Here is a 24139-nt window from a genome sequence, read left to right as displayed (position 1 = left end):
CCTTATGGCCTCATTTAATCTAAATTACCTCTTTGAAGGCCCTATCTCCAAACACAGACACATTGGGAATTAGGGTTTCAACACATAGATTATTTTTTCTTTCAACTGAAGTATAGTTGACTTACAATGTCGCATTAGTTTCAGACAGACAGCAAAGCAACACATGGACTTTGGTGGGACACAATTCAGTTCATAATATTACTTAAAAGGATACAGTGGCAAAGATATAATTCCACATGCTTTCTGGTCATAAGCTTGGTGGCTTCACTCTGTTATCTAATTCCAAACTCATCAACAGGCAAATTTTGATCCTTTTTTTTTTCTTGATCTTTTTTTTTTTAAATAGGCACCTTATTATAAACACAGGTCATAAAGTCCCAGACTTACCATTAGCCACATAAATATAGACCCTGCTCACTGTTTAATATTATTAAGCTTGTACAACTTTAGCATGGTTTTGAGGTCAGCAACCTCAGTGTCTATCTAAGTGGGGGTCTGATCTTGCTGAGATGTAATATCACTATTTCTGTTCTCATTACCAGCAGCTTTCTTTTGTTCAATGAATACAGTTCTTTGATTCTGCTCTTTTCTACACTGAAATCTAATTTTGTATCTGTTCTGATTTTTATTACTTCATCCATAACTTGTTTTAATTGATATAGTTCAAGTTTCATTTTCTCATTTTCTGCTTTGAAGGATGGAAATTTGCTCCTCTTCATAATAATCGTATCCTTTTTCACATTAGCAACCTGAGACATTATCTGCTGAAGAATGATGTCCTGCTACATCTTGGTGACATATCTTTGTAGATGAGATCCATGTTGGCCTCCATGATCTTGACCAATGCAGATGCATAATTTCTGCTTGTCGAGTAGTAAACCCATTTCCTTCAAGTAAACACACTAAGGCATGGGTTTATGGCTCATTTGGGACTGATGTATTTGAACTTTAGTTAAAATATGGTGACAGCTTTTTTTTTACAATTTTTTATTTTATTTATTTATTTGTTTATTTTATTTTTTGGCTGTATTAGGTCTTCGTTGCTGTGCATGGGCTTTTCTTTATAGTTGTGGCAAGCAGGGGCCACTCCTCGCTGGGGTGCATGGGCTTCTCATTGAGGTGGCTTCTACTGTCGCAGAGCACAGGCTCTAGGCACGTGGGCTTCAGCAGTTGCAGCTCACGGGCTCAGTAGTTGCGGCATGTGGGCCCTAGAGGGTGCGGGCTTCAGTAGTTGTGGCTCGCGGGCTCTAGTAGTTGTGGCTCGTGGGCTCTAGAGCACAGGCTCAGTAGGTATGGCACACGGCTTTGTTGCTCTGCAGCATGTGGGATCTTACCAGACCGGGGCACGAACCCGTGTCCCCTGCATCGGCAGGCGGACTCTCAACCACTGCGCCACCAGGGAAGCCCTTGGGACAGCTTTATGATGTGGGTCTTGACTTCAGGTGTAGGCTTCTGTCCAGCTCTACTGCTTACTAGTTCTGTTACCTTGTGCAATATCATTTGACTTTTTATCATCTCTTTGTTCATTCACTCAGTGGACATGAACATCTCTTTTGAGATATATTGTGGAAACTAAAGCTGCGTTAGAAGGGTAGCTCTAAGGATGATCAGAGTTGAGAAGTATTTTTTGGATGTGTGTGTGCTGAGAGGACGAAGGTCACAGAGATGGAGATATTGGAGGCTTAAGATGAATAAGGTAATCAAACTAGATACAACAGGGGACAGATGAGATGGAGGCTGAGATGAGGTGTTATCCTCAGGAATAAGGATGGTCCATCTTCTATGAGTTTACATATGCAAATGTGCTGTGATACAGCCGATGGCTGTTGGTTTCCTCTTTAAAGGCAAGGGGGAGATATATTTCAAAGCACCAGTTTAAACTGTTTCTTTTTTATTTTTCACTAACAAAGAAGCCCTCAGGGTTTGCAAACCTACAAATAGTAATTTTCCTTTTTTATTCTTAATGAGAAGCATACAGTGCTTTTTAACATTACCACGTCTGGTGATCTGAATGTTAGTTTGGTGAGTTAAAGACAAATAAATTTGCCCTAAGTGAGCTCCTCAAATGACATCCCTGTTCCTAGTCCAATTTCTTAAATAGAAAATCAGGTAGGATTTGCATAATTTGGTAGGCAATTACTGTTTACAGGACTGTTCTAGGTTCCAGGGGAAAACCTAAGATAGTAAGACTTAGTCTCTGTCTTCAAGGAGCTTACAGTCTAGGCAGAGTCACACATTCAGCCCTAATATGAGCTTGTCCGTACAGGAGGGTTTCTTCCTTGGCAGCAGAGGTCAGGGCAGTGAAAGACGAAGGACCTACAGGTGGGAAACGTGGAAGTATTTGGTTCTGGGAAAGGAAACAAAAGGAGGAAATTTGGAAAAGTGATATAAAGAGAAGGAGGCACACATGTTTCTCAGAACCTCAGAGAAAAACTTCATGGTAGAGAAGGCTCTAATTTGAATCTTCACGTGGAAGCAGGAAAAGAAAACTGGGGCATTCCAACCTGGGGCAGGGCGGAGAAGCATGAAGTAAGGCAAAGGGGAAAATGTGCCTGATATGGTAGGTGGAGAAAAGAGCTCCTTTATTGAGGATCTAAGGTGTGCCTTTCCGGGTGTGCATGGATAAAGTAGGATACTTGGTAGTAATAAAGAGAATGAACATAATCACACTACTCTATATAAAATAGACAATCAACAAGGACCTACTGTATAGCACAGGGTACTCTCCTCAATATTCTGTAATAACCTATACGGGAAAAGAACCTGAAAAAGAATGAATATATGTATATGTATAACTGAATCACTGCTGTACACTGGAAACTAACACAATATTGTAAATCAGCTCTACTCCAATATAAAATAAAAATTAAACTAAAAAAAGGAAGAGAAATAAAACTGCAAAGGTTGGTTGGGGCTAGTTTGCTTTGAATGTCAGGCTGGAGAGGCTGCACATTAATCTGTAGGCAACATGCAAGTCATCGAAGTTGTGAACTTGGTGGGTTGAAGGGAGAATGCAAGGCAGAGGGAGGTGTGACCACGCATGAGGTGAGGTTCCAAGCTTCTCAGGCACGCTCCGTTGTCCCACCAGATTTTATCTACAAAATACATATTTGAAGATAAAATTATTAATAATTTGAAGATGACAACTGCAGAGCATTAAACCCCAAGGATGGGGCCCTTCTGAGCATGGGTCCCCATGTGACTACACTAGATGCATGTCTGTGAAGCAGGGTCTGGAGTGGCCTTTAAGAATATTGTTTCAGGGGCTTCCGGGAAGATGGCGGAAGAGTAAGACGCGGAGATCACCTTCTTCCCCACAGATACACCAGAAATACATCTACACGTGGAACAACTCCTACAGAACACCTACTGAACGCTGGCAGAAGACCTCAGACCTCCCAAAAGGCAAGAAACCCCCCACGTACCTGGGTAGGGCAAAAGAAAAAAGAATAAACAGAGACAAAAGGATAGGGACGGGACCTGCACCAGCAGGAGGGAGCTGTGAAGGAGGAAAGGTTTCCACACACTAGGAAGCCCCTTCGCGGGCAGAGACTGCAGGTGGCGGAGGGGGGAAGCTTCGGAGCCTCGGAGGAGAGCGCAGCAACAGGGGTGCGGAGGGCACAGCGGGGAGATTCCCGCACAGAGGATCAGGACCGACCGGCACTCACCAGACCGAGAGGCTTGTCTGCTCCCCGCCGGGGTGGGTGGGGCTGGGAGCTGAGGCTCGGGCTTCGGTTGGAGCGCAGGGAGAGGACTGGGGTGGGCGGCGTGAACACAGCCTGCAGGGGGTTAGTGCGCCACGGCTAGCCGGTGGGGGAGTCCAGGAAAAAGTCTGGACCTGCCGAAGAGGCAAGAGACTTTTTCTTCCCTCTTTGTTTCCTGGTGCGCGAGGAGAGGGGATTAAGAACGCTGATTAAAGGAGCTCCAGAGACGGGCGCGAGCCACGGCTATCAGCATGGACCCCAGAGACGGGCATGAGACGCTAAGGCTGCTGCTGCCGCCACCAAGAAGCCTGTGTGCGAGCACAGGTCACTATCCACAGCCCCCTTCCGGGGAGCCTGTGCAGCCCACCACTGCCAGGGTCCTGGGATCCAGGGACAACTTCCCCGGGAGAACGCACGGCGTGCCTCAGGCTGGTGCAACGTCACACGGGCCTCTGCCGCCGCAGGCTCGGCCCGCACTCCGTGCCCCTCCCTCCCCCCCGGCCTGAGTGAGCCAGAGCCCCCAATCAGCGACTCCTTTAACCCCGTCCTGTCTGAGCGAAGCACAGACGCCCTCCAGCGACCTACACGCAGAGGCGGGTCCAAATCCAAAGCTGAGCCCCTGGGAGCTGTGAGAACAAAGAAGAGAAAGGGAAATCTCTCCCAGCAGCCTCAGAAGCAGCGGATTAAAGCTCCACAATCAACTTCATGTACCCTGCATCTGTGGAATACATGAATAGACAACGAATCATCCTAAATTGAGGAGCCGTGTGGATGAAAGGCTCTTGGTGCTGCAGTCAGGAGTCAGCGCTGTGCCTCTGAGGTGGGAGAGCCAACTTCAGGACACTGGTCCACAAGAGACCTCCCAGCTCCACATAATATCAAATGGTGAAATCTCCCAGAGATCTCCATCTCAACACCAGCACCCAGCTTCACTCAACGACCAGCAAGCTACAGTGCTGGACACCCTATGCCAAATGATTAGCAAAACAGGAACACAACCCCGCCGATTCGCAGAGAGGCTGCCTAAAATATAATAAGTCCACAGACACCCCAAAACATACCACCAAAAGTGGACCTGCCCACCAGAAAGACAAGATCCAGCCTCATCCACCACAACACAGGCACTAGTCCCCTCCACCAGGAAGCCTACACAGCCCACTGAACCAACCTTAGCCACTGGGGACAGACACCAAAAACAACGGGAACTACGAACCTGCAGCCTGCAAAAAGGAGACCCCAAACACAGTAAGATAAGCAAAATGAGAAGACAGAAAAACACACAGCAGATGAAGGAGCAAGATAAAAACCCACCAGACCTAACAAATGAAGAGGAAATAGGCAGTCTACCTGAAAAAGAATTCAGAATAATGATAATAAAGATGATCCAAAATCTTGGAAATAGAATGGACAAAATGCAAGAAACATTTAACAAGGACCTAGAAGAACTAAAGATGAAACAAACAACGATGAACAACACAATAAATGAAATTAAAAATACTCTAGATGGGATCAATAGCAGAATAACTGAGGCAGAAGAACGGATAAGTGACCTGGAAGACAAAATAGTGGAAATAACTACTGCAGAGCAGAATAAAGAGAAAAGAATGAAAAGAACTGAGGACAGTCTCGGAGACCTCTGGGACAACATTAAACGCACCAACATTCGAATTATAGGGGTTCCAGAAGAAGAAGAGAAAAAGAAAGGGACTGAGAAAATATTTGAAGAGATTATAGTTGAAAACTTCCCTAATATGGGAAAGGAAATAGTGAATCAAGTCCAGGAAGCACAGAGAGTCCCATACAGGATAAATCCAAGGAGAAATATGCCAAGACACATATTAATCAAACTGTCAAAAATTAAATACAAAGAAAACATATTAAAAGCAGCAAGGGAAAAACAACAAATAACACACAAGGGAATCCCCATAAGGTTAACAGCTGATCTTTCAGCAGAAACTCTGCAAGCCAGAAGGGACTGGCAGGGCATATTTAGAGTGATGAAGGAGAAAAACCTGCAAGCAAGCTTACTCTACCCAGCAAGGATCTCATTCAGATTTGATGAGGAAATTAAAACCTTTACAGACAAGCAAAAGCTGAGACTTCAGCACCACCAAACCAGCTCTACAACAACTGCTAAAGGAACTTCTCTAGGGAAGAAACACAAGAGAAGGAAAAGACCTACAATAACGAACCCAAAACAATTAAGAAAATGGGAATAGGAACATACATATCAATAATTACCTTAAATGTAAATGGACTAAATGCTCCCACCAAAAGAAACAGATTGGCTGAATGGATACAAAAACAAGATCCATATATTTGCTGTCTACAAGAGACCCACTTCAGACGTAGAGACACGTACAGACTGAAAGTAAGGGGATGGAAAAAGATATTTCATGCAAATGGAAACCAAAAGAAAGATGGAGTAGCAGTTCTCATATCAGACAAAATAGACTTTAAAATAGAGACTATTAGAAGAGACAAAGAAGGACACTACATAATGATCAAGGTATCTTTCCAAGAAGAAGATATAACAATTGTAAATATTTATGCACCCAACATAGGAGCACCTCAATACATAAGGCAAATACTAACAGCCATAAAAGGGGAAATTGACAGTAACACATTCATAGTAGGGGACTTTAACATCCCAAATTATTTCAGATCAGAAATAAATGAAAAAGAAACAAAGGAAATGATAGCAAAGATCAATAAAACTAAAAGCTGGTTCTTTGAGAAGATAAACAAAATTGATAAACCATTAGCCAGACACATCAAGAAAAAAAGGGAGAAGACTCAAATCAATAGGATTAGAAATGAAAAAGGAGAAGTAACCACTGACACTGCAGAAATAAAAAGATCTTGAGAGATTACTACAAGCAACTCTATGCCAATAAAATGGACAACCTGGAAGAAATGGACAAATTCTTAGAAATGCACAACCTGCCAAGACTGAATCAGGAAGAAATAGAAAATATGGACAGACCAATCACAAGTAGTGAAATTGAAACTGTGATTAAAAATCTTCCCACAAACAAAAGTCCAGGACTAGATGGCTTCACAGGTGAATTCTATCAAATATTTAGAGAAGAGCTAACACCCATCCTTTTCAAACTCTTCCAAAATATAGCAGAGGAAGGAACACTCCCAAACTCATTCTACGAGGCCACCATCACCTTGATACCAAAACCAGACAAGGATGTCACAAAGAAAGAAAACTACAGGCCAATATCACTGATGAACATAGATGCAAAAATCCTCAACAAAATACTAGCAAACAGAATCCAACAGCACATTAAAAGGATCATACACCCTGATCAAGTGGGGTTTATTCCAGGAATGCAAGGATTCTTCAATATACGCAAAACAATTAATGTGATAAACCATATTAACAAATTGAAGGAGAAAAACCATATGATCATCTCAATAGATGCAGAGAAAGCTTTCAACAAAATTCAACACCCATTTATGATAAAAACCCTGCAGAAAGTAGGCATAGAGGGAACTTTCCTCAACATAATAAAGGCCATATATGACAAACCCACAGCCAACATCATCCTCAATGGTGAAAAACTGAAAGCATTTCCCCTAAGATCAGGAACAAGACAAGGTTGCCCACTCTCACCACTCTTATTCAACATAGTTTTGGAAGTTTTAGCCACAGCAATCAGAGAAGAAAAGGAAATAAAAGGAATCCAAATCGGAAAAGAAGAAGTAAAGCTGTCACTGTTTGCAGATGACATACTATACATAGAGAATACTAAAGATGCTACCAGAAAACTACTAGAGCTAATAAATGAATTTGGTAAAGTAGCAGGATATAAAATTAATGCACAGAAATCTCTGGCATTCCTATACACTAATGATGAAAAATCTGAAAGTGAAATCAAGAAAACACTCCCATTTACCATTGCAACAAAAAGAATAAAATATCTAGGAATAAACCTACCTAAGGAGACAAAAGACCTGTATGCAGAAAATTATAAGACATTGATGAAAAAATTAAAGATGATACAAATAGATGGAGAGATATACCATGTTCTTGGATTGGAAGAATCAACATTGTGAAAATGACTCTACTACCCAAAGCAATCTACAGATTCAATGCAATCCCTATCAAACTACCACTGGCATTTTTCACAGAACTAGAACAAAAAATTTCACAATTTGTATGGAAACACAAAAGACCGGAATAACCAAAGCAATCTTGAGAACAAAAAACGGAGCTGGAGGGATCAGGCTCCCTGACTTCAGACTATACTACAAAGCTACAGTAATCAAGACAGTATGGTACTGGCACAAAAACAGAAAGTTAGATCAGTGGAACAGGATAGAAAGCCCAGAGATAAACCCACGCACATACAGTCACCTTATCTTTGATAAGGGAGGCAGGAATGTACAGTGGAGAAAGGACAGCCTCTTCAATAAGTGGTGCTGGGAAAACTGGACAGGTACATGTAAAAGTTTGAGATTAGATCACTCCCTAACACCATACATAAAAATAAGCTCAAAATGGATTAAAGACCTAAATGTAAGGCCAGAAACTATCAAACTCTTAGAGGAAAACATAGGCAGAACACTCTATGACATAAATCACAGCAAGATTCTTTCTGACCCACCTCCCAGAGAAATGGAAATAAAAACAAAAATAAACAAATGGGACCTAATGAAACTTCAAAGCTTTTGCACAGCAAAGGAAACCATAAAGAAGACCAAAAGGCAACCCTCAGAATGGGAGAAAATATTTGCAAATGAAGCAACTGACAAAGGATTAATCTCCAAAATTTATAAGCAGCTCATGCAGCTCAATAAGAAAAAAACAAACAACCCAATCCAAAAATGGGCAGAAGACCTAAATAGACATTTCTCCAAAGAAGATATACAGACTGCCAACAAACACATAAAAGAATGCTCAACTTCATTAATCATTAATGCAAATCAAAACTACAATGAGATATCAGCTTACACCAGTCAGAATGGCCATCATCAAAAAATCTAGAAACAATAAATGCTGGAGAGGGTATGGAGAAAAGGGAACCCTCTTGCACTGTTGGTGGGAATGTAAGTTGATACAGCCACTGTGGAGAACAGTATGGAGGTTCCTTAAAAAACTACAAATAGAACTACCATATGACCCAGCAATCCCACTACTGGGCATATACCCTGAGAAAAGCATAATTCAAAGAGTCATGTACCAAAATGTTCATTGCAGCTCTATTTACAATAGCCCAAAGATGGAAACAACCTAAGTGTCCATCATCGGATGAATGAGTAAAGAAGATGTGGCACATATATACGATGGAATATTACTCAACCATAAAAAGAAACGAAATTGAGCTATTTGTAATGAGGTGGATAGACCTAGAGTCTGTCATACAGAGTGAAGTAAGTCAGAAAGAGAAAGACAAATACCGTATGCTAACACATATATATGGAATTTAAGGGAAAAAATGTCATGAAGAACTTAGGGGTAAGACAGGAATAAAGACACAGACCTACTAGAGAATGGACTTGAAGATATGGGGAGGGGGAAGGGTAAGCTGTGACAAAGCGAGAGAGAGGCATGGACATATATACACTACCAAACGTAAAATAGATAGCTAGTGGGAAGCAGCCACATAGCACAGGGAGATCAGCTCGGTGCTTTGTGACCACCTGGAGGGGTGGGATAGGGAGGGTGGGAGAGAGGGAGACGTAAGATGGAAGAGATATGGGAACATATGTATATGTATAACTGATTCACTTTGTTATAAATCAGAAACTAAAACACCATTGTAAAGCAATTATACTCCAATAAAGATGTTAAAAAATATTGTTTCATTAGAATGGAGGTGGAAATAGTTGAGGCTATGGTGCAGTAGACTGAGGATAGGATGGGAGTTGATGTAGATGATAACTGTAAGGGTAGAAGGAGGGATATTCATAGAGCATAAGGGTCTATTAGGTTGGAAGAAAGCCTTTTGAGAGTTTTGGGGAAAGGATAGGTAAATTAAGCATGCTTGTGGACACATGGGTTAAGAGCAAGTAAGAGAAGGTATGAAGGATGGGGCTAATTGCTACAGTAAAGATCTCACAAGAGTAAGTAGAGTAAAGATTGTATCAACGGTATAGATGGAGGGGGTGGGAAAAGAAGAGGGCAAGGTCCGAGCTAGGAAGGCAGAAGGCAGCCTGAATTTAGATGGAGTGGCTGATGTGACATTAACATCAGGTGGCCCCAAACTTAGTAAAGAAGATGATGTCATCCGCGGAGAGTGCAGATACCTCAGTGGGGCTGAGGACTCAAGAGAAATTCGGGAAATTCTGGGGAAATTGATGGATGGAAATGAGTCAGGAGTGTTAGAGCACGGGTTTCAATTATGCTGTTAATCAGCGGCGTGGCTTTAGGCTGATCACTTCATCTCTATGAACCTGTTTATTCCTCGGTAAAATTATATATTTACAAGATAACACATAGTTATACAGTGTTCAGTATTCTAAGTACTTTACATCTGTTCACTTAATTCTCACAACAATCCCATAATGAGAAAGAGAGGAATGGAGAGGCTAAATGACTTGTCTGAGTCATCCAGGCAGTGGTGGGAGAGCTGGGGTTTGAACCCGTGCATCTAGCTCTAGGGACTGTACTTATCACCTCTGAGCCATGGTGTCTTGGGTACCTTAACACCTAGTGATCTCTTAAGTCTTAAAAGGTGCTGACATCCCATGTGTCTATAAAACTAACTTTTTTAGGTGGACTGGTAGCTTCTTCATTCTTCTTGTAACCCTCGCAGGAAAGGCTTGCAATGGCCGCAAGGTGGCAGCATTAACTCAGAGATACCTGGCCTTGAACTAACCCCGAAGTCAGAATTGGCCCCTTTCTTCCCCTTTACTTTTCTCAAACCCCAAAGTATACTTATTTGAAGGTGAAGTCACAGCTTGACCTTGTGAGGAGCCCAACGGTGAAGGAGCCACAGAAGTCAAAGCAGAAGTATCCCCATAGGAATGAAGAACCTTTGAGAGGGAAGAGGAAGAAGATAAATCCAGGAGCACGAGGAAATGATGAGTTATCCGTTTAGTAAGCAGCTGATTCTGGGTCTCTCACTCGCCAAGAGCCAGTACTATTCCATTTTACCATGTTAATAGTCTTCATTTTAAGAAGTTTAATTTTTTTAGAATATTAAATGCAGATAAAGGAGAGTACTAAATTATTTTATAGAGTCAGATGTTTTGGCTAGATTGTCACAGTTGTTAGATGTTGGACCTACAAGGTGAAGTTTTCTCTTTCCTTCTCTCTCTTTCCTTTCTCCCCCTTCCCCTTCCCTCTTCTCTTCCCTTTTTCTTCTTCTCCTTCTTCTTCTTCTTCTTCTTCTTCTTCTTCTTCTTCTTCTTCTTCTTCTTCTTCTTCTTCTTCTTCTTCTTCTTCTCCTTCTCCTTCTCCTCCTCCTCCTTCCTCTTCCTCTTCTTCCTCTTCTTCTTCCTCTTCTTCCTCTTCTTCTTCTTCTTCTTCTTCTTCTTTTTCCTCTTCTTCTTCTTCTTCTTCCTCCCCTTCCTCCCCTTCTTCTTCTTCTTCTTCTTCTTTCTTCTTCTTCTTCTTCCTCCTCTTCTTCCCCCTCTTCTTCTTCTTCCTCTTCCTCTTCTTCTTCTTCTCCTTCTCCTCCTCCTCCTTCTCCTTCTTCTTCCCCTTCTTCTTCTTCTTCCTCCCCTTCTTCTTCTTCTTCTTCCTCTTCTTCCTCTTCTTCCTCCTCTTCTTCCTCCTCTTCTTCTTCTTCCTCTTCTTCTTCCTCCTCTTCCTCTTCTTCTTCTCCTTCTCCTCCTCCTCCCCCCCTCCTCCCCCTCCTCCCCCTCCTCCCCCTCGTCCCCCTCCTCCCCTCCTCCTCTCCCTCCCCTCCCCCTCCCCCTCCCCCTGCTCCTCCTCCTCCTCCTCCTCTCTTTTTAATCTTTCTCCCCTTTTCTCTCCCTCTTTCTCTCTCCATCCTCCCTTTGGTTGTTGTAGTGATCAAATAAAATAACAATGAGGAAAGTCTAGTCTTTGGGTTGGATGTGTGGGTCAGAAGATTAGATCCTACAAAATTTGAAGAGTGGTGCAAAAACATCCTTGGCCTCTTAACACCTAGCTTGCTACTTACTTGGCCACTTCTTATTTGATCAAAAAAACTTAAATTTATTCTAACAGAAATTTTTTTATAAAAGGAAAAGAAAAATTGTAAATAAGCTTCACTTTTGTAGCTGACTCTATTGGAACATGCATTTGTGAGTCCCTGTGGGAAGCAGGACCCTCTTCTGGATTCTGAGAGCAGCCCTGTTCTTCTACACTGATTCCCAAAAGGAGCAGTAGAGCACGGTGTAAAACTATGTAGACTTTAAGTCAGACAGACTTGAGCATCTCCTTACTTCCTGGAGTGACAAGCTGCTCCAAGTTTGTGTGTTGTATCCCTTGCTCTAGTCTTGGAATCAGTCAGTTCTCCAAGGAGTTCCTTTTATTGGAGATTATTATTAGAAACCAAGATTAGGGTGTTAGGTATATACTGAAGTTTTCACAACTGTAAAACTGGAAGGATAATATCAATACATTTCTCGTAGAGTTGGGTGAACAGTAAGTGAAAAAACACACTCATATAGTACTTAGCAAGGGCTGAAACACAGGAAGCATCCAATATGTGATCATTCAGTAGGGGCTGGAAGAGAAGACTGCTTCCTGTAAGCTCCATGCTAAAGCTCATTTAAAATCAAGTTGATCGGAAAAAAATTTCATGAAACTGTTTTGATCCATAAAAGTCCTTGTAACTTGAGGTTCCTTAGAGACGGATTTAGGCAAATGGAAATTTTGATGAAGTCTATCATCTGTATTTAAAATTAGAAATTTTGGGCTTCCCTGGTGGCGCAGTGGTTGGGAGTCCGCCTGCCAATGCAGGGGATGCAGGTTCGTGCCCCGGTCCGGGAGGATCCCACATGCCGCAGAGCAGCTGGACCCGTGAGCCATGGCCACTGAGCCTGCGCGTCTGGAGCCTGTGCTCCGCAACGGGAGAGGCCACAACAGTGAGAGGCCCACGTACTGCAAAAAAAAATAATAAATAAAATAAAATAAAATTAGAAATTTTAATTTCTAATTTTAAATATAGATGAAATTAAAATGAAAATTAGAAATTTTAATTTTAAATAAAAATGAAATGAAAATTTCTCCCCGTTTAGTCTTAGAGAAAGTACCAAATCCCACATTCTCACAGGACATCTTCTATAGGCTGAGTGGGGATGGCTGGACCCTGCAGCTCCTTTGAAGGCATTTTTGATGAAACTTGATCACCAGTCATTTTAGCCCTTGCTTGAAGGCCTGGAGCTCCCCCTGGGCCTTTAAGCCTTTCCACATCACAATAATGTTTCATTCCCTCAGGAAAGTGGTGGGTTTTTGGGGGGTTTTTTTTTGTTTGTTTTTTTTCTTAGTTGTCTTTTTTTTTTAACATCTTTATTGGCATATAATTGCTTTACAATGGTGTGTTAGTTTCTGCTTTAAAACAAAGTGAAACAGTTATACATATACATATATCCCCATATCTCTTCCCTCTTGCGTCTCCCTCCCTCTCACCCTCCCTATCCCACCCCTCTAGGTGGTCACAAAGCACCGAGCAGATCTCCCTGTGCTATGTGGCTGCTTCCCACTAGGTATCTATTTTACATTTGGTAGTGTATATATGTCTATGCCACTCTCTCACTTTCTCCCAGCTTACCCTTCCCCCTCCTTATATCCTCAAGTCCATTCTCTAGTAGGTCTGCATTTTTATTCCCGTCTTGCCCCTAGGTGGGAATGTAAATTGATACAGCCACTATGGAGAACAGTATGGAGGTTCCTTAAAAAACTAAAATTAGAACTACCATAAAACCCAGCAATCCCACTACTGGGCATATACCCTGAGAAAAGCATAATTCAAAAAGAGTCATGTACCACAATGTTCATTGCAACTCTATTTACAATAGCCAGGACATGGAAGCAACCTAAGTGTCCATCGACAGATGAATGGATAAAGAAGATGTGGCACATATATACAATGGAATATTACTCAGCCATAAAAAGAAACGAAACTGAGTTATTTGTAGTGAGGTGGATGGACCTAGAGGCTGTCATACAGAGTGCAGTAAGTCAGAAAGAGAAAAACAAATACCGTATGCTAACACATATATATGGAATCTAAGAAAGTGGTGTTTTGATCACTCGTTTGCATGTTACTGAGCTCTGGATTGGGGTTGAGTCCCTCCAGAGGCTCCCACACCTACACAGATGCCAGCTTCTGGATGATTCCAGGCCTCTCATACAGTGTGGTACCTCTCAAGCTCTGAAGCAACCTGCAGTCGCAGCTGAACTGCTTTTCCACTTACGTCGTAGCCTCAGGAAATCTTTTACGCTTTGAAATCTGAGGACTTCTGAGACTGAACAGCTTTTCTTTTCCTTTGCAGGCTTCAGAAACCCCCGTAGTTGAAGGTTCTGAATTAAGGTCTCAGAATTCCCAAGGAACTAGGTATGTTTTCCCTGACTTTTTTTTTTTTTCAACATTCTTCATACTGTGGGTAAAAATAATGGGTTTTTTTTAAGGAGAAAGGGGCTCAGAAGTAGGTATAAAAAAAGGACTCAGTTCCATTTTCCCCACTTCCCTCTGCCACATGAAAAACTGAGACGATGAACCTCTCCTAGGTAATTTTTGGGTCATCTTTTCTTAAACAGAAACTGATATAGTCATTTCTAGGTAGAATGCTGCTACCAGCTGGTGTTAATAAAGTCTGGGACTCAAGTTCATATGACTGACCCATAGTTTTTCAAAATATTTTTTTGTTGAAGTATAGTTGATTTACAATGTTGTGCTAGTTTCTGGTATACAGCAAAACGATTCAGTTATAGATACATATATTATATATAATATATATATGTATATATAATATATAAATATATATGACCTTGTCATTTATCTATTTTATATAGAGATACATATTTTATATTTTGTATCTGTTAATCCCAAACTCCTAATTTATCCCTCCCCCACCTCCTTTCCCCTTTGGTAACCATAAGTTTGTTTTCTATTGATTGACGGATAGTTTAATGAAAAGATAAATTAGTTTGTATTGAGCACCCACCGTAGACCACACAGTGGCTAGATTTTCTCATATTTTATCTCCCTTAATCCTTTATTGTCTCTTTTTTCGTGGAATTTAGTCTATGGTTTTCCCTTGAGATTCTTCTTTTGGAAATCCCCCAATGCGATGTGATGGCTGAGGTGTTCTTCAAACACCTTTAGAAACAATTTTGATAACACTTTTATTTTCAGATTATCTATCTTGGTGGTTTCTACTTTTATAATCCCTTAATCCTTGAAGTTTTAATGGTTTTCAGTTTTCAACACACTTTCTTATTTGTTATTTATTTATTTAGCCACGCCACACGGCTTGTGGGATCTTAATTCCCTGACCAGGGATCGAACCCGGGCCCTCGGCAGTAAAAGTGCATAGTCTTAACCACTGGACCGCCAGGGAATTCCCTCATATTTGTTATTTATTAAATAAAGCAGTTGATCACAGGCTACCTTTAAATATTTTCTTTAAATGTCTTTACTTTTTCAAGGCTCCTTCTGATATTTATTTTAGGCCTATGCAGAAAAGCTTGGCCTTTGTAGGACTTTGGTGGGAGGGAACACAGCAGCAGTGGCAGCAATGGGATTTAGATTCAGGTCTTCAGGGGTGGTGCTGGGCAAAGCAAAGCTTTCCTCTCTCTGCCCTGACTCCAAATTCTCTTTGCTGCTCTGGATCCAGACACATTTATTAATAGTGACACAATGCATAATAGAAAGTGTTGTCTATCAAGAGAACATAGAAATACTTTGAAGGTTAATTGATAGTATATGAAGATGGCAGTCTGGGGCAATTCAACATAGGGAGTGCATGATAACTGTTAGAAATCAGACCTACAGCTTAGGTATGTATAATTGGGTGGTCAGTATTAACCGTGAAAATAGATTAAATAAGCATTTGAGAAGGTGTTTTGGAATAGAATTCAGAAGTCAGCTGCCTTTCATTTTTGGAGTTTTTCTGCGTCATTTACCCTACCTTGTGTTGGGGAAGAGGTTGGTTTATGAAATAGGAAGGTGAGTATCTCTTTAGTTGAAGGACCACAGTACTTGGCAAGCAGTTCTCCCTTCCTAGACTCCCCCACCAATGAGCAGCAATAATTGGCTGGAATACTAGATCTTGAACTAACTGCTTTATCTCACCAAGTCTCAGTTTCTTCATATATATACATCTACACATGAATATGGGTCTGTAATATATGTGTATGCTATAAAATATATAATATACATAACTCATGGAATTGTGACTTAGTAAACCGTGAACACAAATAGAGTTTTATAATCTCTAGAACAGTGGTTCTCCACCAGGGATGACCCTGTGGACGTCTGGGACATTTGGCAGTATCTGGAGACATTGTTATTTGTCACAGCTGGGGAAGGGAGTCTGCTCCTGGTTTCTAGTGGATAGAGGCCAGGGATACTGCTAAAGCTCCCACAATGCACTGGACAGCCTTTCCCCTGCCTCACCCCCGCCTGCAACCAAAGAACTGTCCAGCCCATAATGTTTTTCTTAAATTAATTTTTATTGGAGTAGAGTTGATTTACAATGTTGTGTTAGATTCTGCTGCACAGCAAAGTGAATCAGTTATACATATACATATATCCACCCTTTTTTAGGTTCTTTTCTCATATAGGTCATTACAGAGTATTGAATAGAATTCTCTGTTATACAGTTGGTCCTTATTTACTTATCTATTTTATATATAGTAGCATGTATATGTCAATCCCAATCTCCCAATTTATCCCTCCCCCTCCGTGTTTCCCCCTTGGTAACCGAAAGTTTGCTTTCTACATTTGTGACTCTAATTCTGTTTTGTAAATAAGTTCATTTGTACCATTTTTAAAGATTCCACGTATAAGCGATACCATGTGATATTTGTCTTTTTCTGTCTGACTTTCTTCTCTCAGTATGACAAGCTCTAGGTCTATCCGTGTTGCTGCAAATGGCATTATTTCATTCTTTGTTTAATCCAGCACGTAATGTTAATAGTGATGAGGTTGATGGGTCCTGCTCTGGGGCTCTGTACAGATATTGCAGTTAAGAGGCCCCAGATTCCTAATATATATCAGGAAACTGCCTGTCATAGATGATAGGATACTGTGTCTGCTAAATTATAGAGTACACACACATGACAAAAGTCAAGAGGAAAAAAAGAAAAAAGAAGGACTGGCTAAATGTAATGAAAGTGCTGCTGGTTGGAAAGTTAATTGACACATTACTGAATGGAAATCTGTCAATAAGCAGAAGAAGGATAAAAATATAAAATGCTAGGAATTTATCTTAAGGAAAAAGAAGGGGACATGAGAGGACATCTACAAGGGTATTCCCTGGAGCACTGTTTATAAAGGTGGAAAATGGAAACCAGGACTGGAGTTTTATCATGGTTCCTGACCAGTAGCATTTCCAAACTGGCTGAGCCAGTCTTGTGACACCAGCTGCGACACTCGTGTGTGTAATCGTCATCTGAACATGACAGGCTGGGCTGTCTCCATTTGTGGTATAAAAAAGACTCCTTACCAATCTGATCACTGCACTTGCAGATAACCAAGGTCAGGCAGAGCTGAAGCCTTTTCTCCCTTAAATCCCTTCTTTTTCCCTTTCTCTCTTCCTCTGTCAGAGCCTGTTGTCACCCATTCTGCCACCGGGGACAGGAAAAACCTATAAGCACATCAGACTGAGGGAAAACAATAGGAGAGAGAGACAGGTCACTAGAATTAGGACACAAGTCTTGCTCCAGGCCTGCCCAGCCCCAGTCTCACTGTTAATTCTGAATATTTTTTATACTACGAGTCTTAGCTAATATGTTGGCACAGAAGGTGGACCCAGCTAGACAAGAGAACAAGAAGCTGTTTGTGGTGGGGTTAGTTAGCATGAAAAATGTTTAAACACTTTGCTATTGACGTTCTAATTAATTCACCAATATTTAGGTATGTGATCAAGGGGTCATGGTAGGCTGGGCGGTTGCTCAACTAATTGTGTGAATCAAGTCTCAAGCGCTTTGGGAGAGCAGAGAAGGGAGAACTTAATTGTAATCAGGATCAATAACAAAGACTTCTGATAGGAAGTGGAGAGGTATAATCTCAATTTAAATATATAAAGATAAAATGCAATTGAATTACTGTTGAGGGATAAACTTCTAAAGACATTAAAATTGTGGTTAAGAGCTTTGGATTTGATATCAGAGAGACCAAGGTTTTAATTCCACTTTCAAGACTTACCAGTTATGTGACTTTGGGCGATATTTTTCTCTTCTCTTCTTCTCCTTCTTCTTCTCTTTTTTCTTCTCCTTCTTCCTCTTCTTCCTCCTCCCCCCTTCCTCCTCCTACACCCCCTCCTTCTTCTTCATCTTATTATTATTACTATTATTTCATCATAATAGCTCTCCAGTCTTCATCTAAAAGCTACTAGATTTTAGGAGCCGATAGTAGCCAGAAAAAAGAGACCAAGTATAAAATATACTGACAACTGGAAATAATCTAAGTAAAAAACAAAGCTCCATTTGCATATTTTATATCATGGAGCATTGTTGAAAAAGGTGAACATTTTGAAATAAGAGTATCGTATATACTCCTTGGGTATATTTTGCACAGTTTACACATTTATACAGTTTCTCCTTGTGTAAAATGAGGAAAATAATATGATCAACCCCAAAGAGTTGGTTTGAGGATTAAATAAGTTAACTTCAAGTAAAGCTCTTGGAGCAGTGCCTGGCATACAGTAAGCTCTTACTATGCTTAGTACCATATAATTCTATTGGCATACGGGAAATCTCTGTAGAGGCTATACTCTTAGGAGTGGAATAAAAAAACAAGGAATGAGGGATTTATACTTTTTACTTCATGCTATTCTCTTTTTGATTTTTTAAAAACGGAATAAACAAAATCTTAAAAGCTAGGCTACAAGACATATCATATTTTGTTTCATATGATGTAAACAGGTAGAATAATTCAAGCTCTGGGCGTATGGACATTGGGTTCAGAAGTATAAGGATGTGAATTTAACTCTGACCCCTACTAATTAGGTTATTCTCGTCAATATTAAGCTCCCAAGAGAGTAGGCATAATAGTACTTATCTCACAGGATTAAATGCTGTAATGTAATAGAAGGGTCTAGCAGGTGCCTTACACAGAGTACTTTCTCAATATATCTTAGTTTTCTATTTTTATATCATCCCTCTATACTTTCATCTGTTTCACTGGCTCCTCTCCTTTAATTGCCAGGCTAAATTGAAGTTAACCTCAGTGGAGAATAGCACAGAAGCAACAGAGTTCATCCTCTTGGGATTCACAGATGACCCCAACCTCCAGGTTCCCCTCCTCCTGGTATTTTTGTTCATCTACCTCATCACTTTGGTTGGGAATCGGGGGGGATGGTGCTGGTCATCTACTCAGACTCCCACCTCCACACTCCAATGTCCTTCTTCCTCAGCAACCTTTCCTTTGTCGATCCGGGTCACTCCTCAGCCGTAGCTCCCCAGACGGTGGCTGCACTGCACTCAGGAAACAAACTCATCTCCCACAATGGATGTGCTCCTCAGTCCTTCTTCTTTGTGGGTTTTGCCACCGTCAAGTGCTACCTCCTGGCCTCCACGGCCTGTGACCCCCGTGCAGTGCTGTGTAGGCCCCTTCATTACACCAGCACCATGATAGCAGGTGTGTATGCCCTCCTGAGGCTGGGCTCCTATGTCTGTGGCTTCCTCAATGCCTGTGGCTTCCTCAATGCCTGCATCCACTCAGCAGACACCTTCAGACTCTCCTTCTGTGGTTCAAATGGGATGAATCACTTTTTCTGCGAAGTCCCTCCACTCCTGGCTCTCTCGTGCTCCAACACAGGCATGAGCAAGCTGGTGGCCTTCTTTGTCGTGGGCCAGTGTCTTTTTCACCCTCCTGGTCATCCTTATCTCTTACTTCTTCATATACATGGCCGTTTGATGGAGGCATTCTGCGGAAGGAAGGAAGAAAGCCTTCTCCACCTTTGCGTCCCATCTCACGGCCATCTCCATTTTGTATGGAACAATCATCTTCATGTACTTACAGCCCAGCTCCACCCAGTCCATGGACATGGACAAAATAGCATCTGTATTTTACACGGTGGTGATTCCCATGCTGAACCCCTTGGTCTACAGTCTTAGGAACAAAGAAGTGAAACATACTCTCTGGAAAATACTCAACAAACTTAATTCCCAGTCTTTAAGTGTGAGTAGGAAGTAGGCAGGTAACTAAGGGATGAACCTTCCCCCCAGACCTAGATGCCACCCCAACTTTTGAGGTTTGGCAGATTTCATTTCTTTCTTCTCCAAGAACAGTGGTTACTTCTGCTGTTAGGAAAAGTGGTAAAAAAAAAAAGCAGCCCTTTGAAATGTCTCACTCAGAAAAATAACCTTATATTTAGTGAACAACACCCTGGGATGTTTAAAATCTTTCCTGCATTAGTTTCCCGACACGGTTTAAAGCAGAAGATCAAAGCATAAATTGAGTGCACTGACTTTCCCTCTCCCTATTTTAATTGGAAAAAATTTTCTATTTGTTATTAAAACGTGGTGTAAGGACTACATCTTCATTGAATAATAGTTGTCAACTGGAAGGCACAGCCTTATGCTTTTCGTTTCTTTGATCCGTGAGTTTGAAAGTTAAAGTGTCTAATGCTGACAAAGGATGTTTCAATATTTTTAATAATGTCTCAAAGAAGGTTGTAATTGAAAGGACAAGGCACTGGACCAAGAGTCAGGTGACCCAGTATGAAATCCTTCTAACCCCGATCCTTCTGCGCCCACTCTCATTCCCATCCTCACTCATAGACTGTGTACTTTTGTGTTCTCCATCTCCTTCTGTTAAAGTGTTAGGACAACTTTGGTAGAAAACAATAAGCCACCTTGTGTATGTATGTTTCCGTAGATAAATTGTTTAAACTTTAACCTGAATAAGTATATCTCTTTTTAGAGTTCCTGCACTCTGTTCTATGCTTTTGGCCTTGGTCTAACATAATAACCAAAACTTACAGAAGGTTTAAAGAAAAAACTTTTTTTCCAGGGGCCTTGAGAAGGGATGTTTGTCTTCTGAATTAAATGCTTGCATTTCTCATCATCCTTAAGTTTGGTGGATCTATTATGAATTCACACAATAGATTTTTGTGCCCTCCTTGCTTCTGTTTTTTCAAAAATTCAGTTCACCTCTGGATCCCTGTTCTATTCAGATGTTCTGTAATTAGATGCAGCAAAAATTAAAAAGCCTGTGTTAGTGTACTTCTTAAGATGGGAATGGCCTGATGGTGCACAACACAAGTCTACCTTCAGGTCTTGTTTCCTGAGCTAAGTGGTGTGAGCGGCTACGTGTGAGTGGGAAGGGAGCGGTGTTTCATTTCACTTCTCACGTATCAACTGCTTGATGTTTATAGCTACGATTAGTCTACGCTGCCACATATTTCACGATTTCAAGATCTCCAAAAACAATTTTTTTTTATCTTAAATGTGAACACCAGAAATCTTGGTGGGCTAAATCGGAGAGCTTAGAAGGTCATATTAGTTTCGAGATGATCAAACTCCATTACGCACAGGGCAGCCTTGGTCTGAAGAGGGTTGGTCATGGGTCTTGTGGAGAGAGAAGCAAAGAGGGACATTAGGCTGACCTGTAGGAAAAACTTTCTCAAGCTCATGGTCACCATCACCTAAAGGGATTGGGAGCTTCTTCTGGATCCAAGGCCTTGACAACCTAGACTTGCCTCATCCATCCTCCCCCCTCCCTGCCTTAGCAGTGAGGATTTTCCAGTAACACACAGAAGAACAACCTTGAATGGCCAGGATCCACTTCACCAAGGAGTCCTTCTCGTGACTTATAGAAGTTACAGAGCTCAAGGTACCCAGCTTTGGAGAAGAGTCTGGGAAGCATCTGTCCGAGCATTGAGTGTGTTCCACTCAGAGCTCAACTTCTTTTCCTACTTGACAGATATCATTAACTCCTTTTCCTCTTCTTCCTGCTCCTCTTTTCCCTTCTCCTCTTCCTCTTTTTCTTCCTTTTTTCCTCAACCTTTTTCCATCTTCAGCCCAAGCAAGAACTTCCCTCACCACTAAGCAGTAAGATCCCTATGAAAAATTAAAGTCTATCGTTTTTATATTAAAACTGTTACAGTACCTAGTAAGGTGTGTTTCTGGGCATGTTTCTTTCTGCCTCTATATCCCAGTTTAGGCAGAAAAGTATGTGGATCTTCTAAGAGTTAAAGGCCTAATGACTACATATTACGTTTTCTATTGAAGTCATCTCAAACTAGCACTAGAGTTGACTGCAAATGGGTATGAAGGTCCTAGTTCTAGTATCAAGAGCTGGGTGAGGATTCTTACCCTTCTTATCAGTTGTGTGACCTTGAGAAAGTCATTTGATCTCTTTGAACCCAACATACAGGATAAACTGTGAAGATACCATGAAATAAAGTATGCAAACATGCCCGTCATAATGCATGCATGATTTATACAGCTGAGAGTCCTGCAATAGCTCTCACTTCTCTGTTCTTGTACTTCCCAGTTTTGGCTCCTGAGCTCCCCCACTCTGTCCACCCCATCCACGTCCAAGCCTTTATGTCCATTCATTGTTTAATTTCCTGTCCTCCAACCTCCCAGTCCTACAGCAGACACATTTCAATCTGACACCACGTGAGTATTCATTTACATAAGCTGCTCAGAAGGAGATGTCTTGTTGCCAGTAAGACATCAATTTACAGAATACAAATTACCATGGGGAACTTTTCACGTCCACATGGGAAATCTCTCAAATGGAGACAAAATGCTCATTTGGTTTTTAACAACACCCACCCTCAAGTTAGCTCAAGTTAGCACAGTAAAAGCACAGGAAGACTTCCTTCCTGAAACGTCCAAAAACAGAATGTGAAAACACATATATAAGGATAATTATTTACATCAGGGTAGATTATCCTTTTTAAAAAGGATTCATGATTGAATTATTTTAAATAGGAGTCTCCCTTTGTGCATGAAATTATTTGTTTAGCTTTTATGTATATGGAAAGAAAAATTAAAATATTAAGAGTCCTGGACGATTGAAGCCAACGTTACAGAGTCATAGACTCTTTAGCCAAGAAAGAGTCTTTAAAAATAACCTATACCAGTTCTCTCATTTTACAATTGAAAACCCTGATTCCCACAGTTTAACTTGCTTAACCTCCCACGAACCAAATCTTCCTTGACTCTTATTCATCCTTTACTTTCTATAAAGTTCTTGATGTATCAAAAGACATTTTTACTTTCATTTGTTCACTAGGAGACAGATTTTTGTGCTCCAGTTTTGCAGTTGAAGAAATCAACTCTTTGAAAATCTTACTTGCCTAGCAGTAGCAAGAGGAGCCCAGATTTGAACATAAGTCTTGCTTTCCTGCCCAATTCTCTGAGAAAAAAAAGTAGCCTTGTATTTCAGTAAATTTCAATAGACGACTTATTTGATGTATAAATCATTTAAAGACAGTCTTTCATGATATGTCCCTGCTGTGTGGAAAGGCATGCTGCAGAATACAAACACATTTAAGAATATGAGGTATAATTTCTACTTCAACAAAGCAAATCCTCCTGCATGTATGGTGCATATATGGTGCAAATCCTCCTGCATATGTGGTGACCGATGTAATGCACTTTGAGATTCATGACTCAGTGTTCAACAACTTTGTTGGCAGGAATTTTTCCTATATTCTATGAAATATGCATCGATCAGGGCATATCAGTCTTGATAGTTGGAATTGGCTCTTTGAATGCTGCATCCCATGGGGATAGCCAAGCCCCAGCCAATCCTTACTGGGCACAAGCTGCAGGAAAGGCATGGTGTGAGGCTGTGAAGGAACCAGTAATAGACTACATTGTTCCTGCTTCAGGAGAAGCTTGCAAATAGTGCAGTGGAACAAGGCACATACTTCAAGATAGATGACCACTCAAGGCATTTGTGATTATTGTCAAGTGAGTAGTATAGAAAATAATATTTAGAACTCTTCAGAGATGAGAAAGAATACTGTGGGTGGAAAAAGCTCCCTGGAGGAGGTGGACCTTGAGCCAGAATCTGAAGAGATGATACAGAGAGTCCAGAATTCCGAGACAGGAGACTTGGATTCTAATCAAAACTCTACCACTTACTGGTTCTGAGATTGGCACAAGCCACTTAGCTTTGAGCCAAGTTCCTCCTCATCAAAGTGGAGATAAAAGCACCAGCCATGCCTTCCTCAAGGGTGTTATGAGGGTCAAATGAGATATTAAAAATTTCCACCCTTGTTCTAAGGACATTATTGCTGCTGGTAATTCTATTAGAAGCAGAGCTGAATGGGGGAGTTCCTGACCTATAGGGACCCATCTGAACTCAGGTGTG

At 41.1% G+C, this 24139-nt stretch overlaps 1 protein-coding gene, 1 non-coding gene and 1 pseudogene across 2 annotated transcripts; 1 reads left to right on the top strand and 2 right to left on the bottom strand.

Annotated features, from left to right (window-relative positions):
- Positions 1-354: 354 nt before the first annotated feature.
- LOC132430315 (mitochondrial calcium uniporter regulator 1 pseudogene) lies at positions 355-912 on the bottom strand (annotated as a pseudogene).
- Positions 913-2968: 2056 nt separating this feature from the next.
- Positions 2969-19999, top strand: LOC132430314 (olfactory receptor 5B21-like). Its single transcript, XM_060019703.1, is given in 4 exon segments — positions 2969-2995; positions 19010-19153; positions 19156-19671; positions 19673-19999. Coding segments are annotated over 4 exon segments (1014 nt in total).
- Positions 15125-15197, bottom strand: TRNAK-UUU (transfer RNA lysine (anticodon UUU)). The gene has a single exon. It is a non-coding gene; the product is annotated as a tRNA-Lys (tRNA).
- Positions 20000-24139: the final 4140 nt, after the last annotated feature.

This window comes from Delphinus delphis, chromosome 8 (genome assembly GCF_949987515.2).
Source record: "Delphinus delphis chromosome 8, mDelDel1.2, whole genome shotgun sequence".
NCBI lineage: Eukaryota > Metazoa > Chordata > Mammalia > Artiodactyla > Delphinidae > Delphinus > Delphinus delphis.
Note: the sequence above shows the minus strand (reverse complement) of the source record. Positions and strands in the feature narration are given on the sequence as shown.